This window comes from Colletes latitarsis, chromosome 3, assembly GCF_051014445.1.
Source record: "Colletes latitarsis isolate SP2378_abdomen chromosome 3, iyColLati1, whole genome shotgun sequence".
NCBI lineage: Eukaryota > Metazoa > Arthropoda > Insecta > Hymenoptera > Colletidae > Colletes > Colletes latitarsis.
Window position 1 is genome coordinate 35,653,514 of NC_135136.1, and position 25,481 is coordinate 35,678,994.

General features: G+C 34.5%; 2 protein-coding genes across 4 annotated transcripts; one reads left to right on the top strand and one right to left on the bottom strand.

Annotated features, from left to right (window-relative positions):
• Positions 1-93: 93 nt before the first annotated feature.
• Ncc69 (sodium chloride cotransporter 69) lies at positions 94-18,305 on the top strand. 2 transcript variants are annotated; one of them, XM_076784452.1, is made up of 18 exons: positions 609-1,434; positions 4,865-5,327; positions 12,939-13,101; positions 13,287-13,382; positions 13,812-14,003; positions 14,067-14,243; positions 14,395-14,534; positions 14,755-15,057; positions 15,131-15,356; positions 15,431-15,552; positions 15,624-15,759; positions 15,823-16,034; positions 16,104-16,345; positions 16,443-16,591; positions 16,719-17,046; positions 17,123-17,277; positions 17,361-17,469; positions 17,537-18,305. In XM_076784452.1, exons 2-18 carry the CDS (start codon positions 5,061-5,063, stop codon positions 17,670-17,672), a joined length of 3,153 nt encoding a protein of 1,050 aa, XP_076640567.1. In that variant the 5' UTR covers positions 609-1,434; positions 4,865-5,060; the 3' UTR covers positions 17,673-18,305. The 2 variants fall into 2 exon arrangements, with proteins under 2 accessions (XP_076640568.1, XP_076640567.1); XM_076784453.1 differs by lacking the exons at positions 17,123-17,277; positions 17,361-17,469; positions 17,537-18,305 and having other exon boundaries at positions 94-1,434; positions 16,443-16,644; positions 16,719-16,984.
• Positions 18,306-18,566: 261 nt separating this feature from the next.
• LOC143352154 (N(G),N(G)-dimethylarginine dimethylaminohydrolase 1) lies at positions 18,567-24,722 on the bottom strand. 2 transcript variants are annotated; one of them, XM_076784455.1, is made up of 6 exons: positions 24,301-24,722; positions 24,023-24,125; positions 23,827-23,924; positions 22,466-22,522; positions 20,315-20,410; positions 18,567-20,228 (listed from the first exon to the last, which is right to left on the bottom strand). In XM_076784455.1, exons 1-6 carry the CDS (start codon positions 24,556-24,558, stop codon positions 19,974-19,976), a joined length of 867 nt encoding a protein of 288 aa, XP_076640570.1. In that variant the 5' UTR covers positions 24,559-24,722; the 3' UTR covers positions 18,567-19,973. The 2 variants fall into 2 exon arrangements, with proteins under 2 accessions (XP_076640570.1, XP_076640571.1); XM_076784456.1 differs by lacking the exon at positions 22,466-22,522.
• Between the last annotated feature and the right edge of the window lie 759 nt (positions 24,723-25,481).

The window sequence follows — 25,481 nt, forward strand, 5'->3', positions numbered from 1 at the left end:
TTAATAATGATTATGTGTTTCATTACACAATTAATTTAAAATGGATGGGTCAGTTATCACTAAGAAGGTTCAAAGAACCGCTTGCACCGGCACTGCAAGAACGTGCGTGATACAGTGACGGATTTAGACTTATTGGGGTCCGAAGCTAATTTTTACGATAAACTGCTTTATATGTGTATAACATATGGTTGGATACAACACTTAGTGACACAATTTTGGTCACGTAAAGGGAAAGTTACGAACACCTTCACTTGTTGTAATCTGTCCTATTTCATAATACGCACTGTGGTTTCGCGTCTAGGCGCTTTATAGTTGCGCGATATATAATAGATACTTAGCTTTAATACGCGTAACCTTTACATGAGAAGTCCCATAAGTTGTTATGAAATAACAACGATGTCTTCGAAATATGTAAAATTCAAAATATCATTTATTAAATATATTTCATTATGTTTGTAGAATTAATTTTGATACGTGTCACTATATTGGGTCATAATGAAATAAGAATAATATAATTATTTTACTGTTTAACATGCAACCGGTTGCGTACGAATAATAACTTTGATAGACGCACTTCACACTGCAGTGCTGTGTTAGTGTTCTATCGTATAATTTTTTGTCAGAACCAAATATAATTTGTTTTATAGAGGGTTAAATCGTCTGTCATTTATAATATTCCTGCGCATCTATTTCGCGCAGCTGTCAAGTGCCATGGCGCGCGAAACCAAGATGATGCCGTAAGTAACCCCATACGTTTGGAGGATTATTGGAGATTTACTCACGGTTTTGGTCGATTCTCTTTCTTATTGATCATTTTTTGTAGAAAAGACGGTTGATGGAATTTGCAAACATACATCTTGCAAATATCGATAGTCTGTACATCGTTTAAAGTCGAAGGTATAGCGGAATTGGTGATTTTCCCCTTACGCGGTCAACATCCATGTCATCGGGTTACATGATGCGCGCGCGGTCGTGTACGCGCGCTCAAGCAAAAGGGAATGATGATTCGTGCGACGTTTCGTCAGTAGTACACGGGATATAGTGACGACTGGACGCGTCAAGGAGTGACGAGTCTCTGAAATCGCACGAGTACGTATGACAGGAGTCACACGTGCTTGTGAACGCGTAAGTAGTGTGCACCGGCTCCAAGAAAATTCTCGTTCAGTGCGAGTCCAGTGAAAAGGGACACGTTTCCATCGTGCGATCGTGGAAACGAGCTGAGAAAGCACCGGCTTTCATCCACGTTGCCCCGAGATGCCGTTGGACATGTTTTTGAAAAGCTTCGAATGTTAGAGTCGTCAAACACATCTCGCGGACAGATGTGAACAGCTCGAGAGGCGTGAATATTCATGGCGTGAGGTTATGGGGGAATCGGATACCTTACAGAAACCCTGTTCTACTCGAAAGGACCCTTAAACGGGACTGGGAGGAAAGGTGAAGGATCAAATATTTTGCTTCTGTTTCGTCGGTTGAATACGACGCGATTTCTTGTTGGGAGACTCGTATAAAGACGATGTACCTATACATATACCGGTCTTCCCCCTCGTGCGAGAATAATGTGACGAAACATAGATCTGCGTTTGTAGCAAAGCACGACGACCGGAACGAGACTAGGGCTGAGACTACCTACTATATTACATTTTTAATTTGATAAAGAAAATCTAACGCGTTCACATTTTTCGGCTTTGAGTTCTTTTTTTTTTTAAATCACTATGTTCACAATTGTGGCAAAGATTATTCCAGCGGAAACTAAACTAATAATTTCCATCATTTGTAGTATTCAAATAGCTATACAGGGTGTTCGGCCACCCCTGGGAAAAATTTTAATGGGAGATTCTAGAGGCCAAAATGAGACGAAAATCAAGAATACTAATTTGTTGATGGAGGTTTCGTTAAAAAGATATTAACGTTTAAAGTTCCGCCCGTACTGAATTTTTTTCTAGAAAGTGGGTAGGATTTCGAGGGTATGTCTAATGACCAAAAACGATTGTAATTGACCCCCCTAGCTAAAAATAATTTTTTCAAAACGATTTGAAATTTTTTACTTTCGCCGGAAAATTTCAGCACCTACCCCCTGTCGATTTTTCTTAAAAATTCCTTTTTCATTTTTAGTAATTTTGTTTGACGCCTTACAGAAAAGTTGTCTAATACTTTTTTGTAGGTACCCATGAGCTCTACTTCAGAAAAAAGTTTCATTGAAATATATTCACTATTGTAGGAGTTATGGCTGTTTGAAAATTAGACCATTTTTATCGGGTTTTTCTCATTTTGCGGGGTCAAGGACCAACTTTTCGAATATTTTTGCGATTTGTACATATTCTCCATCAAAATACGCGTAGTTTGCTTTTTTAAACGTTAAAATCGTCCAATCCGTTCTGGAGTTATGACGTTTTAAAGATTCGCATGAAAATTCAGGCAGACATTTCTGGCCAGAAATGATATTTTTGGTGAGGAATTTTTTTCTCGAAAATGTGTAGGATTTCGGGGGTATGTGTAATGACCAAAAATGATTGTAATTGACCCCCAGAACTAAAAATAATTTTTTCAGAATGATTTAAAATTTTTTAATAACTTTTTAACGAAGCCTCAGTCAAGAAATTGATATTCTTGATTTTTATTTTATTTTGGCCTCTAGAATCTACCATTAAAATTTTTTCCAGGGGTGGCCGAACAGCCTGTATAATATTTGTTCAATTATTAAAACAGTCTAGCTATTGGCCATCAATATCTTTTAAAATATGCTCGCTTGTTGCGTTCGTGAGATGATTGACTTTATATAGCGTTGCATCCAAGTAGTTTTCTAGGATATCGTACGTATACAATGTCGTTTTGAAATTTACAGCTTGTTTATTGAAAAAGAATTATTTATTAGAGAGAAGATCGAGACGGGATGAAGATACGAAGACCATCACGTGAATTAGACAATCGGTGTAATTCAAATTTTAACACGAGCACGTAAATTTGTAAATTATGTAGTATTTCGAATTTTAATAATAGAAGTTTCAATAAATGCAAACATCTAATGAAATAGTATAAAAATGTGTATTTTGCAGTAACTCTTTTAAAAACGCGTAGCATTTATATACGATATTACTTGTAATTGCATACTGTAACGAAGTTCGAAAGAAATAATAGAAGGTACGAGAATAAACATTCTTTCGACTTAGTAATTATTAACTATGCAGTTATGACGACGATAACAAATATTCGAAATAAAATTAATAAAAATATTGATTAATATTCATAAATACATGCACGTATTTTATGTACGCAATATACGAAAATATATTTCTAGCAAAAGTTTTAATAAAAAGTTCTATTACGTAGGTGTGGTCCAGTAACAGTATTATATAAAGCACCTTAACGAATTTCATAGAGAATTTCTTCGCTGTTCCCGGAGTCTCACGAAAATTTCATCGTTTATAAAATAGTGAACAATCAATACGAAAACGAATAAAAATTCATCGTCGAAGAAACGAAATTGCAAAATAATGTGTTACCTTAGACAAAGCAAAGAACAGTTAAAAAACACGAGTACGACGACTTCCGTTCGTTTCTCGCGGCAGAGGCTCGTAAAGGAAGACAACAATTTTCGATTAAACAGGAAAAAAATTATTTTTAACGATCGTGAATTGGCGGTGCGGTTAAAATATTTTCTTTATCACTATTAAACAGGCAATCTTTGGTGCCAACAAGTGAATATTTCCTTAAAAGTTATTAAAAAACAACTTGGACTTCCTGTAATTCAAATTTCGTTCTCTATACGCGAACTAATTTTTTATAAAATGATCGTGCATATAAAAAAAGTGTTTCTTCTCTTAAATATCTGATTCTCTGAATCTCTGCGTTCACTCACGCGGAGAGAAATAAAGTTTCTCGTTCGTTCAAGCATCTTCCTTTTTTACGGCGTTACGAGAAACAATTAATTCGATAACTGGATCACCCATGCATTAACCCGTCGAGAGCCAGTAATTATGTGTGGAGTGTTGTAAACAAGGGTAATTTCATAATTGACAAGCCTACGCGGCAGTTGTTAACTAATTGTGACTCGAGAGCCAAGGGCATCGGGCGCCGATCTTTTCCAACACGAACCGGTTATAGGGGATGGAACGACCGCAGACTTTGCTTTGAACTTCCACGGACGTCAAATTCGACTGTAATTACCGAGAAAACATAGCGCAGATAACTATTATATTATTCTTTCACGTACTTGTTCGGTATTCCTGGCGATTGCGATCACGGGAGATATCGACGATGCAGAGACTTCCTTTACTATTTCGATTACGTAAACGTCGCGAATACAACACGATCATTCTAGAAAGGTTGAATTTTTATTAGCGTTTCGAATGATTTATCTTTATGTCTCGTATCATGGATAAATCAACCATGGAAAATATTCGATAATATTGATACGTACAGTAGAGGCTTCCGTATCCGAATACAAATTATCCGATTACTTCGCTATTCGAAGATTATTGGAGTATGGGACATGGCAGGCTGTACCGTTATTCTGAAATAAAAAACAATATACAAAATAATGAGAGATTTTTATTGAGCTATATTGTTCAGCACTAGAAGCAATAGATACTTTATACATCATTGTAGGCCAAATAAAGATTTTTGCTGAAACTCGAGACAGGCCGCAACGTTGAGAACTAAGTCGATTTCACGTCAGATTTGCTAAAAAAAAAGAATTCAACAAGGTCAACAATTCATATTCGAAGAAACGGAAGGGTCTCTTTAAGCCCTTTCTACCAAGTATCAAAGATTTGTAATCACCTCTCTGTTCCTTATTGTCACCGGAACAAATAGCCGCACCCTACAGTTTAATTAACATCTTTCGTCGTACAACGATTGTTAACAGGAAGCTCTGGTCTGAGGCTGTAATTATTAAATCGGTGATTCGTCGAGGAAATTGGTGAAATCGTCGGATCCTTTGATCAAACTACACCCAGACAAATCGAACTTGATCGATTATCCGATACGAGTAGAATAGTAACGAAGGGATAGAGGGATATAGTTTGAGTAGAACAGAGGAAGCGACCAAGGAAAGTGAAAAAATGGCTCACGAAAACGGTATAAGCGGAGACATCGATCCCGAGACGGTGGAACTGAATCCCTTGAGGAGAACGAGGTTTCACGTGAATCGTGTCGATAGTCTCGAAAGTCGTGCTAGTCTTCTTGGCGAACAAGAGACCAAAAAGTCCCTCAGGCACATGACCAGGGAGGCGCTGCCCAGGCTGGACAATTACAGGAACATCATGAGCATCCAGGCTGCTCACAGGCCATCCTTGGACGAGCTTCACAATCCCACTCTGCTTAACAAGGTAAGGATGATGATACTTGACCATTAATAGGACCACTAGTTCTTTGTTTTACAATGCGTCGGTAGTTGTACTCATTACGCTCGCGACGGTGTACGTTGTTACGCGCTTAGTATTCTTTACGATTGTAAAGTTCTTCGAGCACGCGACGCGTTCACGCGTGTTTCCTTTCTGTAATTTTTGTGGGAACCGGACATTATACCACCGCGAACCATCGATTTCCTTTACCCCTCTATCGCGACGAATTTCATTCTTCCATAAGCGGATTTCTTCGATTATTTATACGTTTTTGAGTTAAGCATCATTTACACTTTTGGATCACCGTGTAACAGCTTCTTTATAATTAACCATTGCTTCATTGTTACAAAATGCACTTTAATATCGAAGATGACTGGCGATTCCAAATCGGTACAATTTCTCGAGTGCCTCGTGTAAACTTTGCAGAAAGATTGATCGCACGATCTTTGTTTATTCTGCGGGTGGTATTTCCTAGCAAACTGCAGGCATTGTTATAACTTGAAGTTATGTTCACCACTTATCGTAGAACCAGAAACTACGACATCGATAGAAGAATGAATTATATCTTGCTCTAAATAAATCAAAACTGATCTCTATAATGTGCAATAAATGTCGCTAACGAATCAATCTATGCTCTTATTTGTCACGTATTATTCAAATAACATTTTGCCCATTTCTACCAATCGATATTTATTGTACCTGATTTTAGTCATAATTAAACATTCTATACCAATTATACTGTAACGCAAAAATTTTAATTCTAGAATTTATATTGAATTAATTTGAAATGTAATTACCAACATAGAAATTAGAAAAAGAGAATAACTAATAAAGTCGTATTAATTTTACCGTACTTATGAATTGATCGAAACGAACCTGATTCGTGGAAGACACAAAGAAGCAAGTACCGCGTTCCACGAACTGGTATTAAAATTAATAGATAGAAACTAGAGGAGTTGTAATTAAATTACATCGTACGAATGTTTCGAAACTATTCACGCTCGAATTGTTCTCTAATTCGTATCTCCGAGGTCCAACATTATTGTTCCTGTTTGACAACAGCTAATCTGCGCCAATTGAAGAATCCTCCGACTCGGCTTTATCCGTTTCGACCCGACGACGACTGTCAGTCACCATAAAATCTTTTTATAGAATACGATTTTTAGAAAATCCCACGAGGGCTAATCATAGGCCCAGCTGAACCGATTATTGGATCGAAACATGATTCAGAAATAGATATCACTTTTAACAGATTCTCGTTAGCTACCCACCAGTCTCAACGATTATTCATTTCACTCATTATCTACTCAACACTATCATCAATTACGTATCACTTTTATCAGCAGCAGAAGCAATGCCCCACCCCCAAGAGTTATGAAATTTTAAAATATATATTATTCATTTTATATTATATATATTTTTTTGATATGCATTTGTTTACATAAATGTGTTTGAATAATTAAAATATTAATAAATATAAATATACTTCAAACCGTGCAAAAGACAGTTCAAACATATACTTTCACATATTTCACCCTCTCCTATTCCTAAGCCTTTTGAATTCCTTTGTACATCATCTACTCAACACTTTGGCGGCCACTGTTACGTGTACGTGACTTTACTGTTTCAATCGCCATATTTACTATTTATAATTTCTTACAAATGTTCCTAGTGTCCACATATGATTCATTGTTGCTCGTAATGCCCACAATGTCAGCATAGAAAGCTGCCTCAAACTGTTCGTATCGAATTGATCGACTCCAAAAGCTGTTCATCAAGTTACATTCACACAAGTTAACCGCCGTTGAACGAAAGCTTGTTCACGTTCGAAGGGAAATGGGACGCACACGTTTCACACGACGAAATAAAAAAACTTTCCGTTAGCAGGATCATGAAGAATCTTATTTAAAGAAAATTCGTAAAGGTGTCACGTAGCACAAGCAAGTACTGTGCAAATGGTTACGTGTGACACGCTAGTACGCAAATGAATTTCATTAAAATAAGTAAGTTTTGTTTCTAACTATACGTCGGTTCTAGTAAATTGCGTAACCATTACAATCGATATCTCCGGCAATTAATCAAACTAATTAAATGCACATTTTTCCTAACTCTTTCTCTGTTCATATGGAAAAAAAGCAAACGGTAAATTTTTATTTGTAAAACGAAATATTCAAATTTAAGGATAATAAAAGAGGTACTAAATTTATAATCTTAATTAATTTGCATAGTTATGTAGAATTTTTATAGAGTGAGAAAACCGTACCAGGACCTTGGAATATCTCGGAAGAATTAAGTTTAATTTAGCGAAAATTCACGGTTTATAACAGACTCAAATAGAGACCCCCACGTTCGGTTGGACAATTAAAGCATCACTTGAACAATCATAAATGCCATAAGTCTGTCTCATCCACTGAAATATTTGTTCGAGAAGTTGGTATCGAGTACAGCTAACATTCTGGGCTAGCGATGAATTATGAATTGCACCGGTGTTAAACAAATTTGAATAAATATTTGTTGAGATACGCAACTGGTTGAATAATTCTGCAAAGGTGGTCCCCTTGACCCGAGGCCTAAGTCGAGGTGCCACGGTTATAGTTAGGAAAACGTAAACAATTTACAATTCGGATAAAATAGGAAACCGAAGAATGAGAAAGAAATGGACACGATAATGATCTCATAAAAGTAAATGTGTAGGGACTCGCGAGGCACTGAACTGAATCATAATTGCAATGAATTGTTATCATAGTCGAAGAAAATTCTTTTTATACTTCTCGTATTCCAATATTTCTTATGCTGTTTAAAAAAAAAAAACTCGTTACCATTATTATATTTATCTCGGACGAAATGAAAGAAATTCTTCTTTAGCGATCATTGTGATTCTTCTGAGTCTGTATGCACTGTGCATGTCTGTTTCTCTCCGTGGGAAAGGATATTTGAAAGTTGGAAACCATCGATCGATTGACCACATGTCGCCAAGATCGGTCTCGCACATGTTACCAAAGTTTTGAGTATTATCATTACATGGAAACTCTGAAAGGAAGGGACCTGGATTTGGTTTCCTCGGACGGATATACAAAAGAAACAGAAACGATTGGTCCAATGCAAGAAACCTAAAAAGAATAACTATGTATGAAACATACAAGAGAAACTATTGTGTTAGACATCGTGGTTACGAAGACCTTTGCCATCGTAAAATACAATTGATACATATTTAGTTGTTTAAAGTTAACTCGAAGCTGCACAAGCACTTACTTGGTCAACTCGAATTTATAGAAATTGACCTCCAAAACTCGAAGCACAATTCCCCGATATCCAACAGTTTAGATATCAATTTGTTTCTATTTTCTTTTCATCGTGTTCTATAAACATGTAGAAATAAAACTGCATTAGAGTTTTCTTCCTTTTGGTCCGTTATCGTGGTGTTCCACACTTCAGATGTAAAATAATTTTCACGTCCTGTATTGCTGGTTATACATTTTCAAAATGGATGAAGATCTTATTAAGCCCTTCGCAACCGTGCCGAAGACAGAGTCACGAGTCTACGCTTTGCATTAGTGACTGTACAAGATTGAGGCTCGCTACTTAGTTGCATTATGCAATTTATTAGTAACTTATTCTCTCTCCTTACCGATGCAACAGTTCCTCGAGGCGAATATGTTGTGGCCGTCCATTACAACCATTATAGGGGCTGCTTCGTTCGAAGTGGTTGCCTCGTTCACGGCCACTGAGTACACACGAGGGCACTGAATCTGTCGTCGAGTCCTCCGTTTGGTGGTTTTACATCGAATAACGAAAATAAAACCAAACACGATCCATCGAGACTACCTTTTTACCTTTCGTTTTTATAAGGAAAGAATTTTCGAGCGCTCTCCAATGTTTTCAATCGCATATAGGCGTTGATATCGACAAATTTATTTGATAAAACTCTGTGATTTCATTCACTTTTTGCGCCTTACGCGTAAGAGTATCTTATCTGTTCGCAAAAGGTTAATTTTAACTAAAGTAGATAATTGACAATACCATGATCGGAGATTAAATGCTCATGGCTAGAACCAACGAAACAGGAATTTAGTATTAAGCCGTCCTCCCAACCTAAGTCACACGATAGCAACACGAACGAAAAAAAATTATCAACTGACAATTGCCTATGTATATAGCAAGTATATTATGGTCGAGCGATAAAAGTCAATTTATATAAATTCAAGTTATAGGGGCCAAATAGTTTGCACAGATTCCAGTTAACTTTTGTTCATTTTTTAAATTATCGACGATTTATCAAGCTGCACAACCTTATTCGTTGAACTACTTATTGAACAATGAAGCAGTTCCAATTGTTATTGGGTTTGAATGTATGCGTTTTGGAGTGGAAAAATATAATAGAATATATATACCTGGAAGGGTCAGAGGTCTGGTAGGACCCTATTTCTAAACCAGAATCCACCAACAATGGACGTCGAGTAAAATTTTGGGGAAAATATACCTATGGTTCGTTGCTAGCCCGACACAGTTCTCTTCGAACGACTACAACTCCGTTGATTCTAGAAATTCAAATAAATCCTGTTGCTCAGATATTTTCGAAAACATATACATCTATATAATTGATAAAAAATCAAATGTGTTAACGAACAACTGAATATTTTAATTATATTATATTATATTATAGTATATTAAGTCCCTTTAGTTAGCATTTGTAGCTGATGTGTTTTCTATGAAAGAATAGAGTATATTCTATCACGATGAAAAATTGAAATAAATAGTCCCCTTGTATAAAAACGATAGTTTGCAGCGGTTTCGTACAGTACGGTTTGCGGCATTTTATTTAGCTCACGCTGTATGTTCAATTTTCCTTCTTAATAATGGAAATCGCCTACGACGATGCGAGAGTCAGACCATGGAAAATGCCCTTGGCGACGAAGAGTGCATTAAGAAAAGAGAGACTTGGTGAAACGCAACTTGCTTCGATTGCACGGGGTCAATAATAAAAATCGATCGATCAAAACGAGCTAAACGGCGGAAGTGTGCGCTCGCGAAAATTGAAATATCAATCGTAAATCCGAATTGTGGCTCATGCGTGGCTCAACGAGAGTGTCAATAGGACCAGTAAAACGCGTGCTCCGAATACATTACGAGTCGAGGGATAAGCGTTTGTTATTATTTGACTATTATACCACGTATTCTGTCGACGTGTTGGTACTCACACGAGCGCGTGTAACAGTGCGTGAGAAGCGCTCCTTTCCTCGTCGTTCTTTTCTTTCGTGCAACGCGCTCGTAATTCACTTACGGCGTCGCATGTACTTACATACGTGTATTCGCGGATCACATCCGACGTATGATCCACAGCAGCGTATGAGAGTCTCGTGAGAGTTCACGAGTCTGCAGTGCGCTGATTGCAAACGGTACAAAATATCCCAAGGATTGTATTTGTACAATAGGACTGAGAACCATCGTCGCAGACAACAATTTTATGAGAAATACGCGTATTAAAAACGCGATAAGTCATTTTTTAAAATAAACTTTACATTTTTATTTAATGGCTTTAGTAGTTCAGCATCTAAACTATTTCTCCGTGCAATAGATTGTAAATTCCTTCGTCTCGCGAATTTATTATACAACGCGCTTCTGGTCAAGGGAGAATGTTCAAGGAATCTGAGAAATTTTTCTCATTAAATTGTTGTTTACGCTTCTAGAGACACATACGTATGACATTATATTACTAATTAGTGCCCGGTTACATCGTTGCAAAACAGGTATACATAATTAGCATATAAGTTTCCTCGGTGACGGTGAAAATAATAAAGGAGATAAAAAGTTTCGTCGATTATAAGAAAATCGCGTTGCGTTTCATGAATTTTCTCGCCATTCGTACGGTCAGATTTGTTTTTAGCGAGTAAAAATCTGCCCTATAATACAGTAATCCATATTCTACTGTATTTCTGTAAAATTACTGTAAAATTTGCAAAACGTCGATGAGTTTCTTTTCCACGGAGGGTAAGCTGCGGCGAGATCTGCTCCGCGCAGACGTGTAAGAATAATTTCGCAATTATAGCGGAGTCCAAGGCACGATATTCGAGGATATAACGGGGAATAATGGGATGAAATAATCGTCTCTCTAAGAGTTATAAGCCAGTTGAGAAGGCTTGCGTACCCTTGAACCGCCTGACGGTCGTGCTCCTCTTCTGTAAATGCAGTTTTCGTTGATCAAAGGGACCGGATATTATTTCCTTCAAAAGAAATCGCGTTTCCAGTTTATCGAAACTTTCGAGTATCAACCTTGAGAGTACCTGAATTTTATACGAACGATTCTCGTACCCCTAATCTTGATGACTTCACCATGACTTCTGTGAGAGCGTGATCCGATTATTTTCTACACGCTCGATCGTTCCTAAGGCTTCCAGAAACGTTTGTTTGGTCAAGATCCAATGCGTATTTAAGATCCGTGTTGACTCGCAGAACGTTGTTTAACTCTCGCGCGAAGCTTGATACTGAAAATGTTAAAGCTGCCAATCAATATTCTATCGATCGTGACCTTAATTAAAATACCTTTTAATAATATTTTTCTAAACTACTACTACTACTTCCGTGAATTTAAATTTTTATTCCAATTTTTTCGCGCTACAATTTGAAGGTTCTCTAGTCCTTGCGTTCGTTTTTTTTCCGTGTAAGGAGAAAGCATTTCCCGTATAAAATTCAACTATCGAGTCGAATGCGTCGCGTTTGATCGCGATCCCGCGAGATTTCCAAGTCGAATTCCTAAAAAGTATCTCAACATTGGGCGACGTGTAATGTACGACATGTGAGGCATTGTTACGTAAATCGTTAGTCTTCATTGGTCGACTGGCGACCCTTCCTCTAGACGAATCACCTTCAATGCCGATAACCACCTCTAAATCTCAATTTACGCGTAACGCTTACGTAGAGAGATCTGCAGATCTCTCGGCAAGTTCTGCAGTTTAATTCTATAAATACTTGTTTATCCGAATCATCGCTAACCGGACGAAAGTTTATACATAATCGTAACGAGCTTTCCTAGCTGCGGAGTGTATCTGGAACAATGATTTAGTTTGAACTTGAATGGTCTAGATCAGCGTTTACCAATCTCTTTCAGTCACGGAACACTTTCAATCTCACAATCTGTTCACGGAACGCGTACATTCTTTCGTGGCTATTTGCTTTTTAAAACGACGAACTAAATGAAAATATACACATACGAATGATAAAATTGTTCGAGATTTGAAGAAAGAATTAGTAAATGTACACTTGCACATTTAAGTAAAATAAATTATAAGTTTGAAATGATAATGAGTTGAAAATAAATTCGATCGACATATTTAATCGTGGTCTACGAATTTGTAAGTTATAGCATTCTACTGAACGTAAACGAATATATCTGCAAAGTTTGAGATTTATATGTTTAATAATTTTCTCCAGAAAATTTGAAACGTATCAAATTAAACAAATATTGCTTCTGATAAGTCGCGAGTCATCTACGTAGTTTGCAACGCGTTCATTTGTATGTCTTTAAGTTTATGATTACGGAAGTAACAGCAACTCAAACATTAGAAAATACAATTAGTCTTTTTCAATTGGTTATTCCAGAGCTCAGGCTCGCACACGTTACCTATAGCACAACACGTGAAGCCACCGACGTCAGGATTCAAATTCGGATGGATTCAGGGTGTTCTGCTGAGATGTCTTCTCAATATTTGGGGGGTGATGCTGTTTCTACGGCTCTCGTGGGTCGTTGCTCAGGCGGGTATAGGTAAATTATAATTTCCTTCGTAATTAATTCCAAAACCATTTCATGAATCGTCTCTCTATTCGTGCCTAGGCGCCATAAGCGAACGAAACAGTCCCAACGCACGAATACCGGGAAAGATTCATTGGTAAATTGAACGCGATCGACTAATAAATTAATAATTCATCATTTTTCCACGGTGGTTTTAGGGCAAGCTATTTTATTGATTTTCACAACGACAGCAGTGACTACAATAACATCACTGTCGATGTCGGCAATTAGCACAAACGGACTCATCAAAGGAGGTAAATAATAACGAATCGTTTGCTTCAAAAGAACAATTTATTTGATAATTTAAAATAAAAAATTTCTTTTTTTTTTACATTTTCTTAACGATTACAATTTTTGATCTCGCTGACATTAAAGAGAAAAAAATAAATTTTAGTTTTTAAGTTTGCGTTGGTTGTTCGACGAGCATGGCGGATTGTAGTCGGAACAGAATCAATTGGTCTTTCAGGGTCACTGAAGAGCTATCCCCCACTACCATGTCTGGAGTCTTGCGCAAATCTGCACACTCACACGCGTTCTGTCATCGTGTGAAAGCAGAAGTTGTGTCTGGCACGATTCACGGTCAGGGTGATGGCCTTGAGCGACCAAATGAGTTTGAACCGACTCTAATGAACTCGCGTCGTTACGAGGTAGATCGATGGGAATTAATTAAATGTTTCCCGCAGGTGGCACGTATTACATGATTTCCAGATCGCTGGGACCAGAATTCGGAGGAGCTATAGGGCTTATATTCTCGTTGGCGAACGCGGTCGCTTGCTCCATGTACGTTGTAGGCTTTTGCGAAAGCATGGTCGATTGTCTCAAAGCGAACGGGATCTGCATCGTCGATTGCGATAACACGGATATCAGAATCATAGGTTAATATATAAAAATCGTGCATTGCCCAAGTGTACGGGGTTTTCATTATTTTCTTCCAACAGGTTGCGTCACGATAGTTCTGCTTCTGGTGATCGTGATGATCGGTTTGGAGTGGGAGGCGAAGGCCCAGATTGGTTTGCTCGTTATACTCCTGGTAGCTATCGTCGATTTCATGATCGGCACTTTTATTGGACCAAAAGACGACCAGGAGAGAGCGAAAGGATTTATAGGATACAATGGTAATGGCTGTGATAATCACACACATGCACCAATCTAATTATACGTGAAATTAAAGTGATATCTTTACTTTAATTCGACTATCACAATTTTATATTTTTTGCACAGACTGCAACTCCAAAAATTTCTATCTTATTTCCTTCGTGTTTGCAGCCGATCTATTCACGGAGAACTTTTATCCGGACTATAGATACTATGAAGGGGTGGAACATAGTTTCTTTTCAGTCTTGGCTATCTTTTTTCCAGCGGCAACAGGTATCCTGGCAGGTGCGAATATATCCGGTGATTTGAAGGTGATTTAGTCCTTTCGACTATAGGGTATATCTTGACACTGTTATTATTAAGATTACGCGCGATTAACATTCACAGATCGCTTTAGTTATTAATACTTTGTCGAAAATATACGCACTAAACGTTTAAGATTAAGTAATTCTACTTGTGTATTGCACGAATCGTTTAAAATAGGCCTCGATGTATACTTTTGCTCATCCGATTCGTTTGTATTTTTAATAGGATCCACAAACAGCTATTCCCAAGGGAACGTTACTGGCGATTCTCTTGACGACAATTTCTTATTTTCTTATGGCACTTATGGTAGGGGGATCAGTTATGCGAGACGCTTCGGGCAACGTTAACGACTTGTCGAACGTTTTCAATAATTCGTACACTACCATATCTCCTTTCAACGCAAGTAACGAGACTACAGAAATCACTACAATTGCTACTATAAATACGAGCGAAATAGTTTGGAGCATGTACGGTACGAAATTTAATTGTACTGGCAATTGTCCTTATGGTAGCCACAATAGTTTTCAGGTATTTCTTACAATATCTTACAAAGAATAAACGCATTATTATACTTAATAAATATTCTTCAATAATTGTTTAGGTGATCGAATTGGTTTCTGTGTTTGGCCCAATTATTTATGCTGGCTGCTTTGCAGCCACACTGTCAAGTGCTTTGGCGTCATTAGTATCGGCGCCTAAAGTATTTCAAGCGCTCTGTCTCGATAAATTATACCCTGGAATAGCATGGTTCAGTGGTGAAAAAGACAAAGAACCGATTCGTGGCTACATTCTTACATTCGTTATTGCCGTTGGTTTTATTTTAATCGGTAAACGTTACGATTCGTTTCTTCCTTTCGTCGATTAAATATTTCTTCAACGTAAAATATGACTTTCCTTTTAGGAGAATTAAATGCCATAGCACCTTTGATCTCAAATTTCTTTTTGGCTGCCTACACTCTCATTAACTTCAGCACTTTTCATGCTTCGCTGGCCAAACCGATCGGTTGGCGACCAACATTTAAGGTAAACGTAATTAGTTTTTGTTTTTAATAAAAAGAATCGCCCACGTTAACAACGACTTTCTCTCTTTTTAGTATTATAATATGTGGCTAAGTCTCGCTGGTGCTATCCTCTGTATTTCTGTGATGTTTCTGATCTCATGGTGGACAGCTTTAATCACTTTATGCGTAGTTTTAGCACTTTACCTAGTAGTCTCGTATAGAAAACCAGGTAATGATTTACATATTGTACGCGTCTGATGTTTGTAAGGTACATGGAAATGATATTTTATAGATGTAAATTGGGGTTCGACTACGCAGGCCCAAACATACAATAACGCTTTAACTGCTGTCCAACAATTAGACAGAGTCGAAGAGCACGTTAAAAATTACAGGCCCCAGCTCTTAGTACTCACTGGTAGCCCAAGCACGCGATCGTCACTCGTCGATTTTGCGCATCACATTACCAAGAATAATAGCTTATTTATTTGTGGTCATATTATCGAGGTATGATTCATATTGACTGTAAAAAAAATTACAGTTACGCAAAGTTCAACGCATTTTCTTTGGTTTCAGACGCCGATATCGTATAAAACGCGCAATTCCATGGTCATAAATTGTACTTCTTGGTTCAGAGCAAATAAAATTAAAGCATTTTATTCTTTGGTGGATGGGGCAAGTTTTCAGGATGGTGCTACTTCCCTTTTGCAAGCTGCAGGTTTGGGAAAAATGAGGCCTAACATTTTGTTAATGGGCTACAAGCAAGATTGGATAACGTGTCCACGGAAAAACTTGAATATGTACTTTAACGTGATGCAGTATGTACCTTCGCGTATCATAAATTAGAATATATCGATTCATCCTACACCTATTTGCGAAGTATGAACATTTCGTTTTGTTCGTTTTTTTATACAGTAAAGCCTTGGATATGCACATAGCAGTAGCGCTCCTTCGAATAAGCGAAGGTTTAGATTACAGTGCGGTTATAGGAGACATTGAAGAACAAAAAAAAAATATGCCAATCTCTCTACCAGGAAATCAAAGTTTCTCTCAGCTTAGTCAAGGTTTGAAAACTGTTTGTGACATCTTTTTGCATTTGAATAAAACGAAATTAAATGTAAATAATTGAAACTTTGCTAGAATTTATCGTTATAGCGAATAGTCACTGATAATTGATATTTATTTGCGCAGCTAGTAGCACATCGGACATTTCGATTCCTGGCAGTCCGGCACCAAGACGTTCCAAAACGATCAACGAATACCCTAATCCAACAGTGGAAGATCAACGCGAGAATCGACAAAATATCATACCGATAGCGAAAGATATACTTAACGCTGTAACAAAATTTCAACGTAAACAGAAAAGAGGTACAATCGATGTATGGTGGTTATACGATGATGGTGGTTTAACGCTTTTGTTACCATACATTATCAGTACAAGGCGCAATTGGTCGAATAGTAAGTTGAGGGTTTTCGCGCTTGCAAACAAACACTCTGAACTAGAATACGAACAAAGAAAGTAAGTAATGAAGCATATACCATCATAGACAAGGATAGATTGAACAAATTATTAATATTACAATTATATTTTCTAGTATGGCAAGTCTTTTATCAAAATTCCGGATAGATTACTCTGATTTGAAAGTTATATCAGACATTTCGAAACCGGCACAAGAGAACACGAAAAGTTTCTTTGATTTGTTAATAACAAATTTTCAACAAACAGATGACCCTAAAGCGACAGACGATGGTATAACTATTTAAATAATATTACGTTAGTTCTGGCTAAATGAATATCGTACATAATTTATCGTTTATTTGCATTTCTTTCAGATGTCATTAAAGATTCCGAACTACTTGCTATGAAAGAGAAAACGAATAGGCATTTACGTTTACGAGAATTGTTGCTTGAAAATTCGATGAAAGCTAATTTAATTGTTATGTAAGTGACAATGCATTCTTAGATTTTTATTGTTAAAATATTTATAAATTCATTGTATATATTTCAGGACACTACCAATGCCTCGAAAAGGGGCTGTATCAGCAGCACTATACATGGCTTGGCTAGAGACTCTAACACGCGATATGCCACCATTTTTGCTCGTACGAGGGAACCACACTTCCGTTTTAACTTTTTACTCTTAATGACGCAAAAGAAAGTAATAGTAAGAAAACTTGTATATAATGAAACCGATGATTATCGAAATTAGTTAAAGTGTTCTATCAATAATGACTTAAACACTATAGATGCATTAAGAAACGACTCAATAAAAATAGAAAAAATAAGTTGGTGATATACAACAATAAACACGTGCCTTTATATGTAAAAAGCATACGTTTGAATGAGTTATCATTCAAGAGCGTGTGTTTACCAAGGACCAATTTCCGAATATATTTGAAAACAATAAAAGTCCAAGGATGTGTGTTTTTTTAAACACATGTTTGCTACAACAATTGTTCCTAAATTTCGAAATAACGTTTTCCATCCACCAAACATAAAAAGTAATTATATCTTCTTAAATACTTAAAATAAACGACCGTGTCAGTTATGTAACTTGATGATCACCAATAATATGTTCTGCATATTTGCTTACAATTATTTAAAATTTAAATAACATGATTCGATAATTTTACGATATTTAAATTTATATAATTATATGATAGACAATCATTTCACTTGATGTAAAATATTTTTAATGAAAATACTTTGAATAATTTTAAGCAAATGTGAATATTCTTGCTATGGAAAATTAAAAAAGGAAAAAAGAAAAAAAAAAATACTAGTCCTAGGTTTAATAATAAAATGAAATACTGGTATGTATTTGTATTAAACAGTAAAAGTATGTACAAAAGTTTAAATTTTGATTACATTATAGTTACTATATTAAGTCATTCATATAAAGCATCGTGAGTGTTTTGTGAGAACGTTTTTAAATAAATTAATTATTTTAGTAATTAAGTTAACATTGAATGTTTTTACACACGTTCTTCCATTTATATAGGTAGGGAGAGTCAAGTGGTAAAAACTAGACTATAACGTCTAGCATATATCTTTTATTTTGTTTACAACTTCGTAGCCTTATACATTTTGGAGAAATTGCAAAAAAATTACACAGAATGACGCAAAATCTAATGCTACAAATTGTGAAATATGTGTCATATAGCTGTATTCTTAACATACTTTCATATTAGAAAATAGGTCAAAAAATTACAGAAACTAAAGGAACGCTTGAATTAACGCGAAAACATGCATATCAAAATGTATAAAACTATAATAAAATTACTTAAAAATATTGTTATGACTTTAAACAATATTAAAAAACCATTTCATTATATTATTGCATTAAAAATCTATAGACATTGTAAATTTGCCAAAACATTTCAAGCTTGCTGTAATATATATTGTGTATATATCAAGTTTATTATACAGAAATCTTGTCGTTTCTGTTTAGTAGACTTTTAATTGCGTAACTTTTTTTAATGTGAATTAGCACATTAACTCTTAACTATCAGTGCTTTTACATATCATTAACTTTGTGGTATATTATTGAATCATAGAAGAGCTCTATTTGAATTAATTAGGTGAACACTTTTTATAGACTAGTAGCAAATGCATTCAAAGGTGTTAGAATACTGATTATTAATTTCTAATTATCGATTCCTAATTATATAACATAACATATCAAAAGTAGAAGACATTAATTAAATATTGTTATTGTACCTTATTAATTTTATGATTTTGTTTTTTTTATGCTATATTAAAGTCATTTTGATTTACTTGTACAGTTTATGAATCAATTTTTTATTATTATAAATTCTTGTAAAGAAGAAATTTTGTGCAGTATTAATCACGATCATATTTTGATAAAGAATTTTTAGTATGTGGAAGTTAAATGTATGAAATCAACGTAAAGCATAAAATATAAAGTCATAAATAAAAAATAATAATAGATTATGTCTGAAATCATGAAAAAATATAAAATAATATTAACAGTAAAATATTATTATGTCATGTATCTACAAATGCAGTCAATAAAATTGTAGAATGTAAAAAAAAAAAATGCTTTTACATAAATGGCAAGATATAAACCATGATTTTACATAATATAGACCTACAAATTAGGTAAATTATTGAAGTCTCAATATATTATCTTTACTGTAAATATGTTGAAAACAAATATATTAATCTTTTTAATTATAAAATCTCTTCTATATTAAGATAATCTTTTTATAAAATAATTATAAAATAATCTTTTCTGTTCATTAAAGTAGTTATTAAAGTTTTAAAGAGACGTAAATGCTACGTCATATACATATTATAGTATTTTTTTTGCACAGCATTTTGGTAATATATTTCTCACTAGAAATATTCAAACTCTTGATTTTGTGATTCATATCAATAACCGCTAGCAATTGAACACGTTTGCTAGGTATGTTATTTCTGGCTTAAATACTGCGAATATGTCTGGGTCTACGTACCAATAAGCAACAAGAAGTTAAACCGGAACTGACCTTCGCTAATTCGGACATGTGCAATGATCTGGTCGGAAACTCAATTTTTTCTGCAAAAACTTTACTCGATTGTGGAATTTCATCTTCTGATCGATGAATTAACGTCCCATTAACGTAAAGTACATTAGCAGCAGCATCTTCAGGCACAGTTAATGTTTGATAGCCATATGTTGCCTCCCTTTCGATTCTCTACATTACAAACAACACGAAAAAATTACAAATAATTTAAAGGCAATGTTAAGTCATAACACAAAGCAAAGATTACAATTAAATACCTTCAAAACTTCTTGAGATTCCTTTCCAGCACCAACACAAATAATGTCTGGGCCAGCCATTGTAACTAAAGCTTTGAGGCGCTTAGATTCAGCAACCTGGAAACAAGAATTAAATAAGAAGTACATGTGATCATAATTATAAATGATTCAAGAATTGTAATACCAAATGCATCAATTAATTTTTACTTTATCTTTATATATATTATATTATTAGCATTTTTATTATAATTATATCTTATCAAAGGATTTTAATTTTAGTTGCAATAGTATAGCTATACAGGGTGTTCGGCCACCCGTGGGAAAGATTTTAATGGGGGATTCTAGAGGCCAAAATAAGACGAAAATCAAGAATACCAATTTGTTGATGGGGGCTTCGTTAAAAAATTATTAACAATTAAATTCAAAAATTTCAAATCGTTCTGGAAAAATTATTTTCGGTTGCGGGGGTCAATTACAATCATTTTTGGTCATTACACATACCCCCGAAATCCTACACATTTTCGAGAAAAAAATTCCTAACCGAAAATCTAATTTGAGGCCAGAAATGTCTGCCTGAATTTTCATGCGAATCTTTAAAACGTCATAACTTCTGAACGGATTGGACGATTTTAACGTTTAAAAAAGCAAACTACGCGTATTTAGATGGAGAATATGCACAAATCGCAAAAATATTCGAAAAGTTGGTCCATGACCACGCAAAATGAGAAAAACCCCATAAAAATGGTCTAATTTTCAAACAGCCATAACTCCTACAATAGTGAATATATTTCAATGAAACTTTTTTCTGAAGTAGAGCTCATGGGTACCTACAAAAAAGTATTAGACAACTTTTCTGTAAGGCGTCAAACAAAATTACTAAAAATGAAAAAGGAATTTTTAAGAAAAATCGACAGGGGGTAGATGCCTAAATTTTTCGGCGAAAAAAAAAATTTTTAATTAATTCTAAAAAAATTATTTTTAGCTCGGGGTGTCAATTACAATCATTTTTGGTCATTAGACATACCCTCGAAATCCTACCCACTTTCTAGAAAAAAATTCAGTACGGGTGAAATTTTAAACGTTAATAACTTTTTAAGGAAGCCTCAACCAACAAATTAATATTCTTGATTTTCGTCTTATTTTGGCCTCTAGAATCTCCCATTAAAATCTTTCCCAGGGGTGGCCGAACACCCTGTATATTTTAAGCATAATTTTTATCATAAGATAGTATTTTTATTTATTTAGGCAAGATGCACAAGCTAAGGAATAAAAAGTATTAAATGTATCCAGCTTTTTGTGGTATTATATTGAAAAGAAATATTTAACCAAAGTTGGTTCAAGTGCACTATTTTCATTTTACTTCTTTCAACGTATGTATTTTATATATGACAATAGCAAAGAATAGTGTCACCTTCATCGATCATTGAAAGTATTATCATACGAAAATAATTAACTATATACTTCCTAATGTTATACTTTAATTTAAAATGCAGTCGAACCTCGATAATTCGAAAACCTCTTTAAGACGAATATTTTGTTCATTCTCTTCCACTTCACTAAGCAACTTCTACAGTTCGAAATACAAACCCCCTATAATTCGAATTATTTACTATACAAGTGCATTACTTTACCTTTACAATTCGAATTTGATCTTGACCTCCGTAAATCGAAATTCACCTCTGTAGCTTTAAATTTTATCTCCGCGACTCTTTATAATTCGATTTTTTCTCTGTAGAACCTCGTTTAGTCGAAATTTTGGTAAGACAAAATCCCTATAATTTGAAAATCTTTTTCTTTCCTAGTTACTAAGGTTCGACTGTGCAGAAATTGTTCGCAAATTGTAATATATCTTAGACAACAATCGATAGAAGTTGCACTGTACAAAATTCTGCAACATGATACATCTATGCAAATAAATACAAATTTGAATCACGTGCGGAAGTGAAAGAATGTGTTCTGTATATATACATGTAAGTGTGTTCCATGTGCAGAATTGCACCAAGCTATAATTTGCATACTAACACACTTCGCACGAAAGCATTTTGTTAACGTTTGTAACATAAAACATCTATTCTGGAATAAACTTATTGAAATTGTGCCAAGTTGTGTTTCTAAATTGTGAATTTTTTTCAATGTAATATGCAAAAGAGAGTCAGTCTAGTACACCCAAACCTGAAGTGGGGCTGAGGTAAGACTTTCCACTATCACCTCTTCACCACCATCACCCACCTTAAATGAACATTAAAAAGTTTATTTAAATGTTTTCTTTATCAATGATAGTTGGAACCCAGTGTATATACATATATGTAAATTAAATATGTAAATGCATATTTACATATTCAATACATATCAAGTGTGCTGTAAACGAGTTGTATTAATATTATACATATAGTAAAATATGTAAAAAATCGTTATTTAAATAACTAGAGAAGATATAATGTAACTATAAACAAATTGGTGGGTCATGATTAGAGTATCAGTTTTATTTTTTTATTACTATTACATACTAACTCAAGTAAATATTAGTTATATCATTTTACATATAAATTAAGAGAAAACTTTAAAAGTTACAGCACAATTAACTTACTTTTTATATTTACAAGTGAATTTTATACATGTTGCTTCTATTTTACCCTTCTTTCTGACCCCTTCAAATTTTACATGTACACATTCTAATTTTTTAATCATACATATACTTATTACAGACAAATTACAGTATGTAATAAAAAATTCTGTAAAATTTTGAAAGAAAATTGTAATATGCAAGGGACATGAAGCTAATATTTTAACAAATACTTTATTAAATGGTTCATGCATTTGTTTTAACTCTTATGTAAACATTTGGCAAAACAAAATGCTCATACAAAGATAAAACAGACTACTGTTTCTAGCCAGTGAACATTTATACAGGAATCCCTCGAGTTACGCGGGAAAAAATTGCGACAATGCTCGAGTTACGCGGTTTTGGAGCAATTTTATTTAAAAAGAAAATATATACGTAATTATAGATGAATGTTTTTAAATAAAAAAGATAATAGGTATTTCACAATAGTTTGAATATATTTCAGAATATTTCAGAGACTAATTCTGAATCTCGACTTTCGCGGAACCAATTAATCGCGTACCTTGAGGGATACCTATACTACTTTAAAACGTTTTTAACTTAATTGTAGGTCCTCTTTAGTGAAAAATTCTATAATTTTGATAAAAGTTTATTTGGAAGAATTAAGCCTCATAATTAGTATATTTATTTGTTTTTTTATAAAAAAAACTTGTTGAATAGATTATAATTATTTCTCCTATTTATTAATTTGAAGAAGACCTGCAATTGGATTGAAAACATTCTAAAATTTAATAAATTGCCTATAAATATGAATCCATTTTATTTATATCTTTAAAACAGTTTAAAAATTAAAAATTATTTTGTATAAATAGAGCATTAAAAAAGTAGTTTCTTATGGTACATTTTCAAAAAGCAGAAAGGAATATGAAGTATATTAAATATTAAATACTATATTTAATAATTAACCAACCTTGATAGGTACACATGGATATTCTGGAAATGCAGCTGCAACTGCTCTTGCACCTGCTTCATTTGTATAATGAGACAGTCCAACAAAAAATTCACGACCTGCAATAATAAATTTAGATAAGCAATTATTTGTTATTATTAATTCTCAATAGTAAACTTCCAAATTACAAGTTGAATTCCAAAAATTGCAATTTTACCAGTAAACAAGACATCTCCTCCATCCAAACGAGCATTTTTATCTGCAATTTCTATAAGTGGAATCTCCAACTCCTTCTTTAAAACAGCTCTAATTGTCTCAATCTGAAATTAGATCATCACCTTTTAAGTTACTCGTGCACTTGCAATATTACCTAACACATGTAATAATGCTAATAAAAACTAATCATTTAATATCTTTCACTATATAAATACAAGTGACTTAGATAAACACAAGTGAAAAATATATGTTAATAAACGTAAAGTATAGCAAGTATACCTCCTTTAGGCGCGATGACTCGTTTGGTCGGGCTATTAGCGCGATGCCATTACAAACAACTGCAATGTCTTCTACAAAAACGCAAAGCGGCGAATTTTCATCCGGCGGCATTTCCACAACATCAATGTCCAATTCTCGCAGAAGTTGTGCTAGCGCCAAATGTTGCGTTCTAGCTTCATCTAATGTGACCTCGCCTCTTGTACGAAGCGAAAGAGGAATTCTGCATAAAACCGCATGAGTATAACGGTGAAGAGGCATGACTTATCGATGTAACAGTTTTTGTGTAAAAATATATCGAAAGTTCAATGTTTTTCCTTTTTCAATTAATCGGGAACAACCACCAAATAAATGACTCCTTCCGGCTAACTTTAGCAGAACGCCAAGTGCCACAAACGAAGACTTTGATTTGACGTTCACATAAAAACAACAACCAGGCAGTATGCTCAACATTTGTATTCATAATGTTTCTAGATTGTATATTGGATGATAACTGAAGATGGCGTACAAAATCACTAACAGTTATTTATCACGGTGATTGTAAAATCACGATCACGATTGTTAACTTCATTTACGATCATCATCGTGATTCTCACAACATGCTTGCAATTCTTGATCTTAATTTAATTATTTTTCATAAAAACTTCAACATAAACTTGTATATACTATAAATTTTTAATTATGCTACGTTTTTTACGTGTAATGTAAATTTACTTAATTTAATATTAAAAATAAAGAGTAATTCGATTCTTTTTCTCTTGTCTCATATCAGTATTTTGAAGAACACAACTTTATATGAAGTGTTACCTCTAGTTGTTAGTTGTTACTCTATGGCTGTACCACAGACAAGGTATACGAGTAGACCTTACATTCAATGTATTTTTTGGGCCCATTTTTCTAGGGCCCTAGAGACCTATTACCATTTTCGTATCACTCGCAAAATTACCAATAAGTTACAGAAATGAACTGCAACCAAAAATAATTTTTTCAAAATGATTTGAAGTTTTTCAATTTCGTCGAATTTGTAATACGATTTCAAATCTCGACTGGGACTCAAACGGTTAATAAACTTGAAAACATAACTAGCACATTGATATTACAGTCCATTTCTACCATTAAATCTAAGATTATCAAATTAAACTTTAATTTAAGCATAATTAGCAAACGCAATAACATTCAATTGC

Coding starts and splice junctions, on each gene's coding strand:
- LOC143352154 (XM_076784455.1), bottom strand. CDS start 24,558: ATGCCTCTTCACCGTTATACTCATGCGGTTTTATGCAGAATTCCTCTT. Junction 24,126..24,300: donor AGTCATCGCGCCTAAAGGAG/GTATACTTGCTA, acceptor ATCTAATTTCAG/ATTGAGACAATTAGAGCTGT. Junction 20,411..22,465: donor TTACCTCAGCCCCACTTCAG/GTTTGGGTGTAC, acceptor TCTTGTTTCCAG/GTTGCTGAATCTAAGCGCCT.
- Ncc69 (XM_076784452.1), top strand. CDS start 5,061: ATGGCTCACGAAAACGGTATAAGCGGAGACATCGATCCCGAGACGGTG. Junction 16,035..16,103: donor TTTGTGGTCATATTATCGAG/GTATGATTCATA, acceptor CTTTGGTTTCAG/ACGCCGATATCGTATAAAAC. Junction 17,278..17,360: donor CCCTAAAGCGACAGACGATG/GTATAACTATTT, acceptor CATTTCTTTCAG/ATGTCATTAAAGATTCCGAA.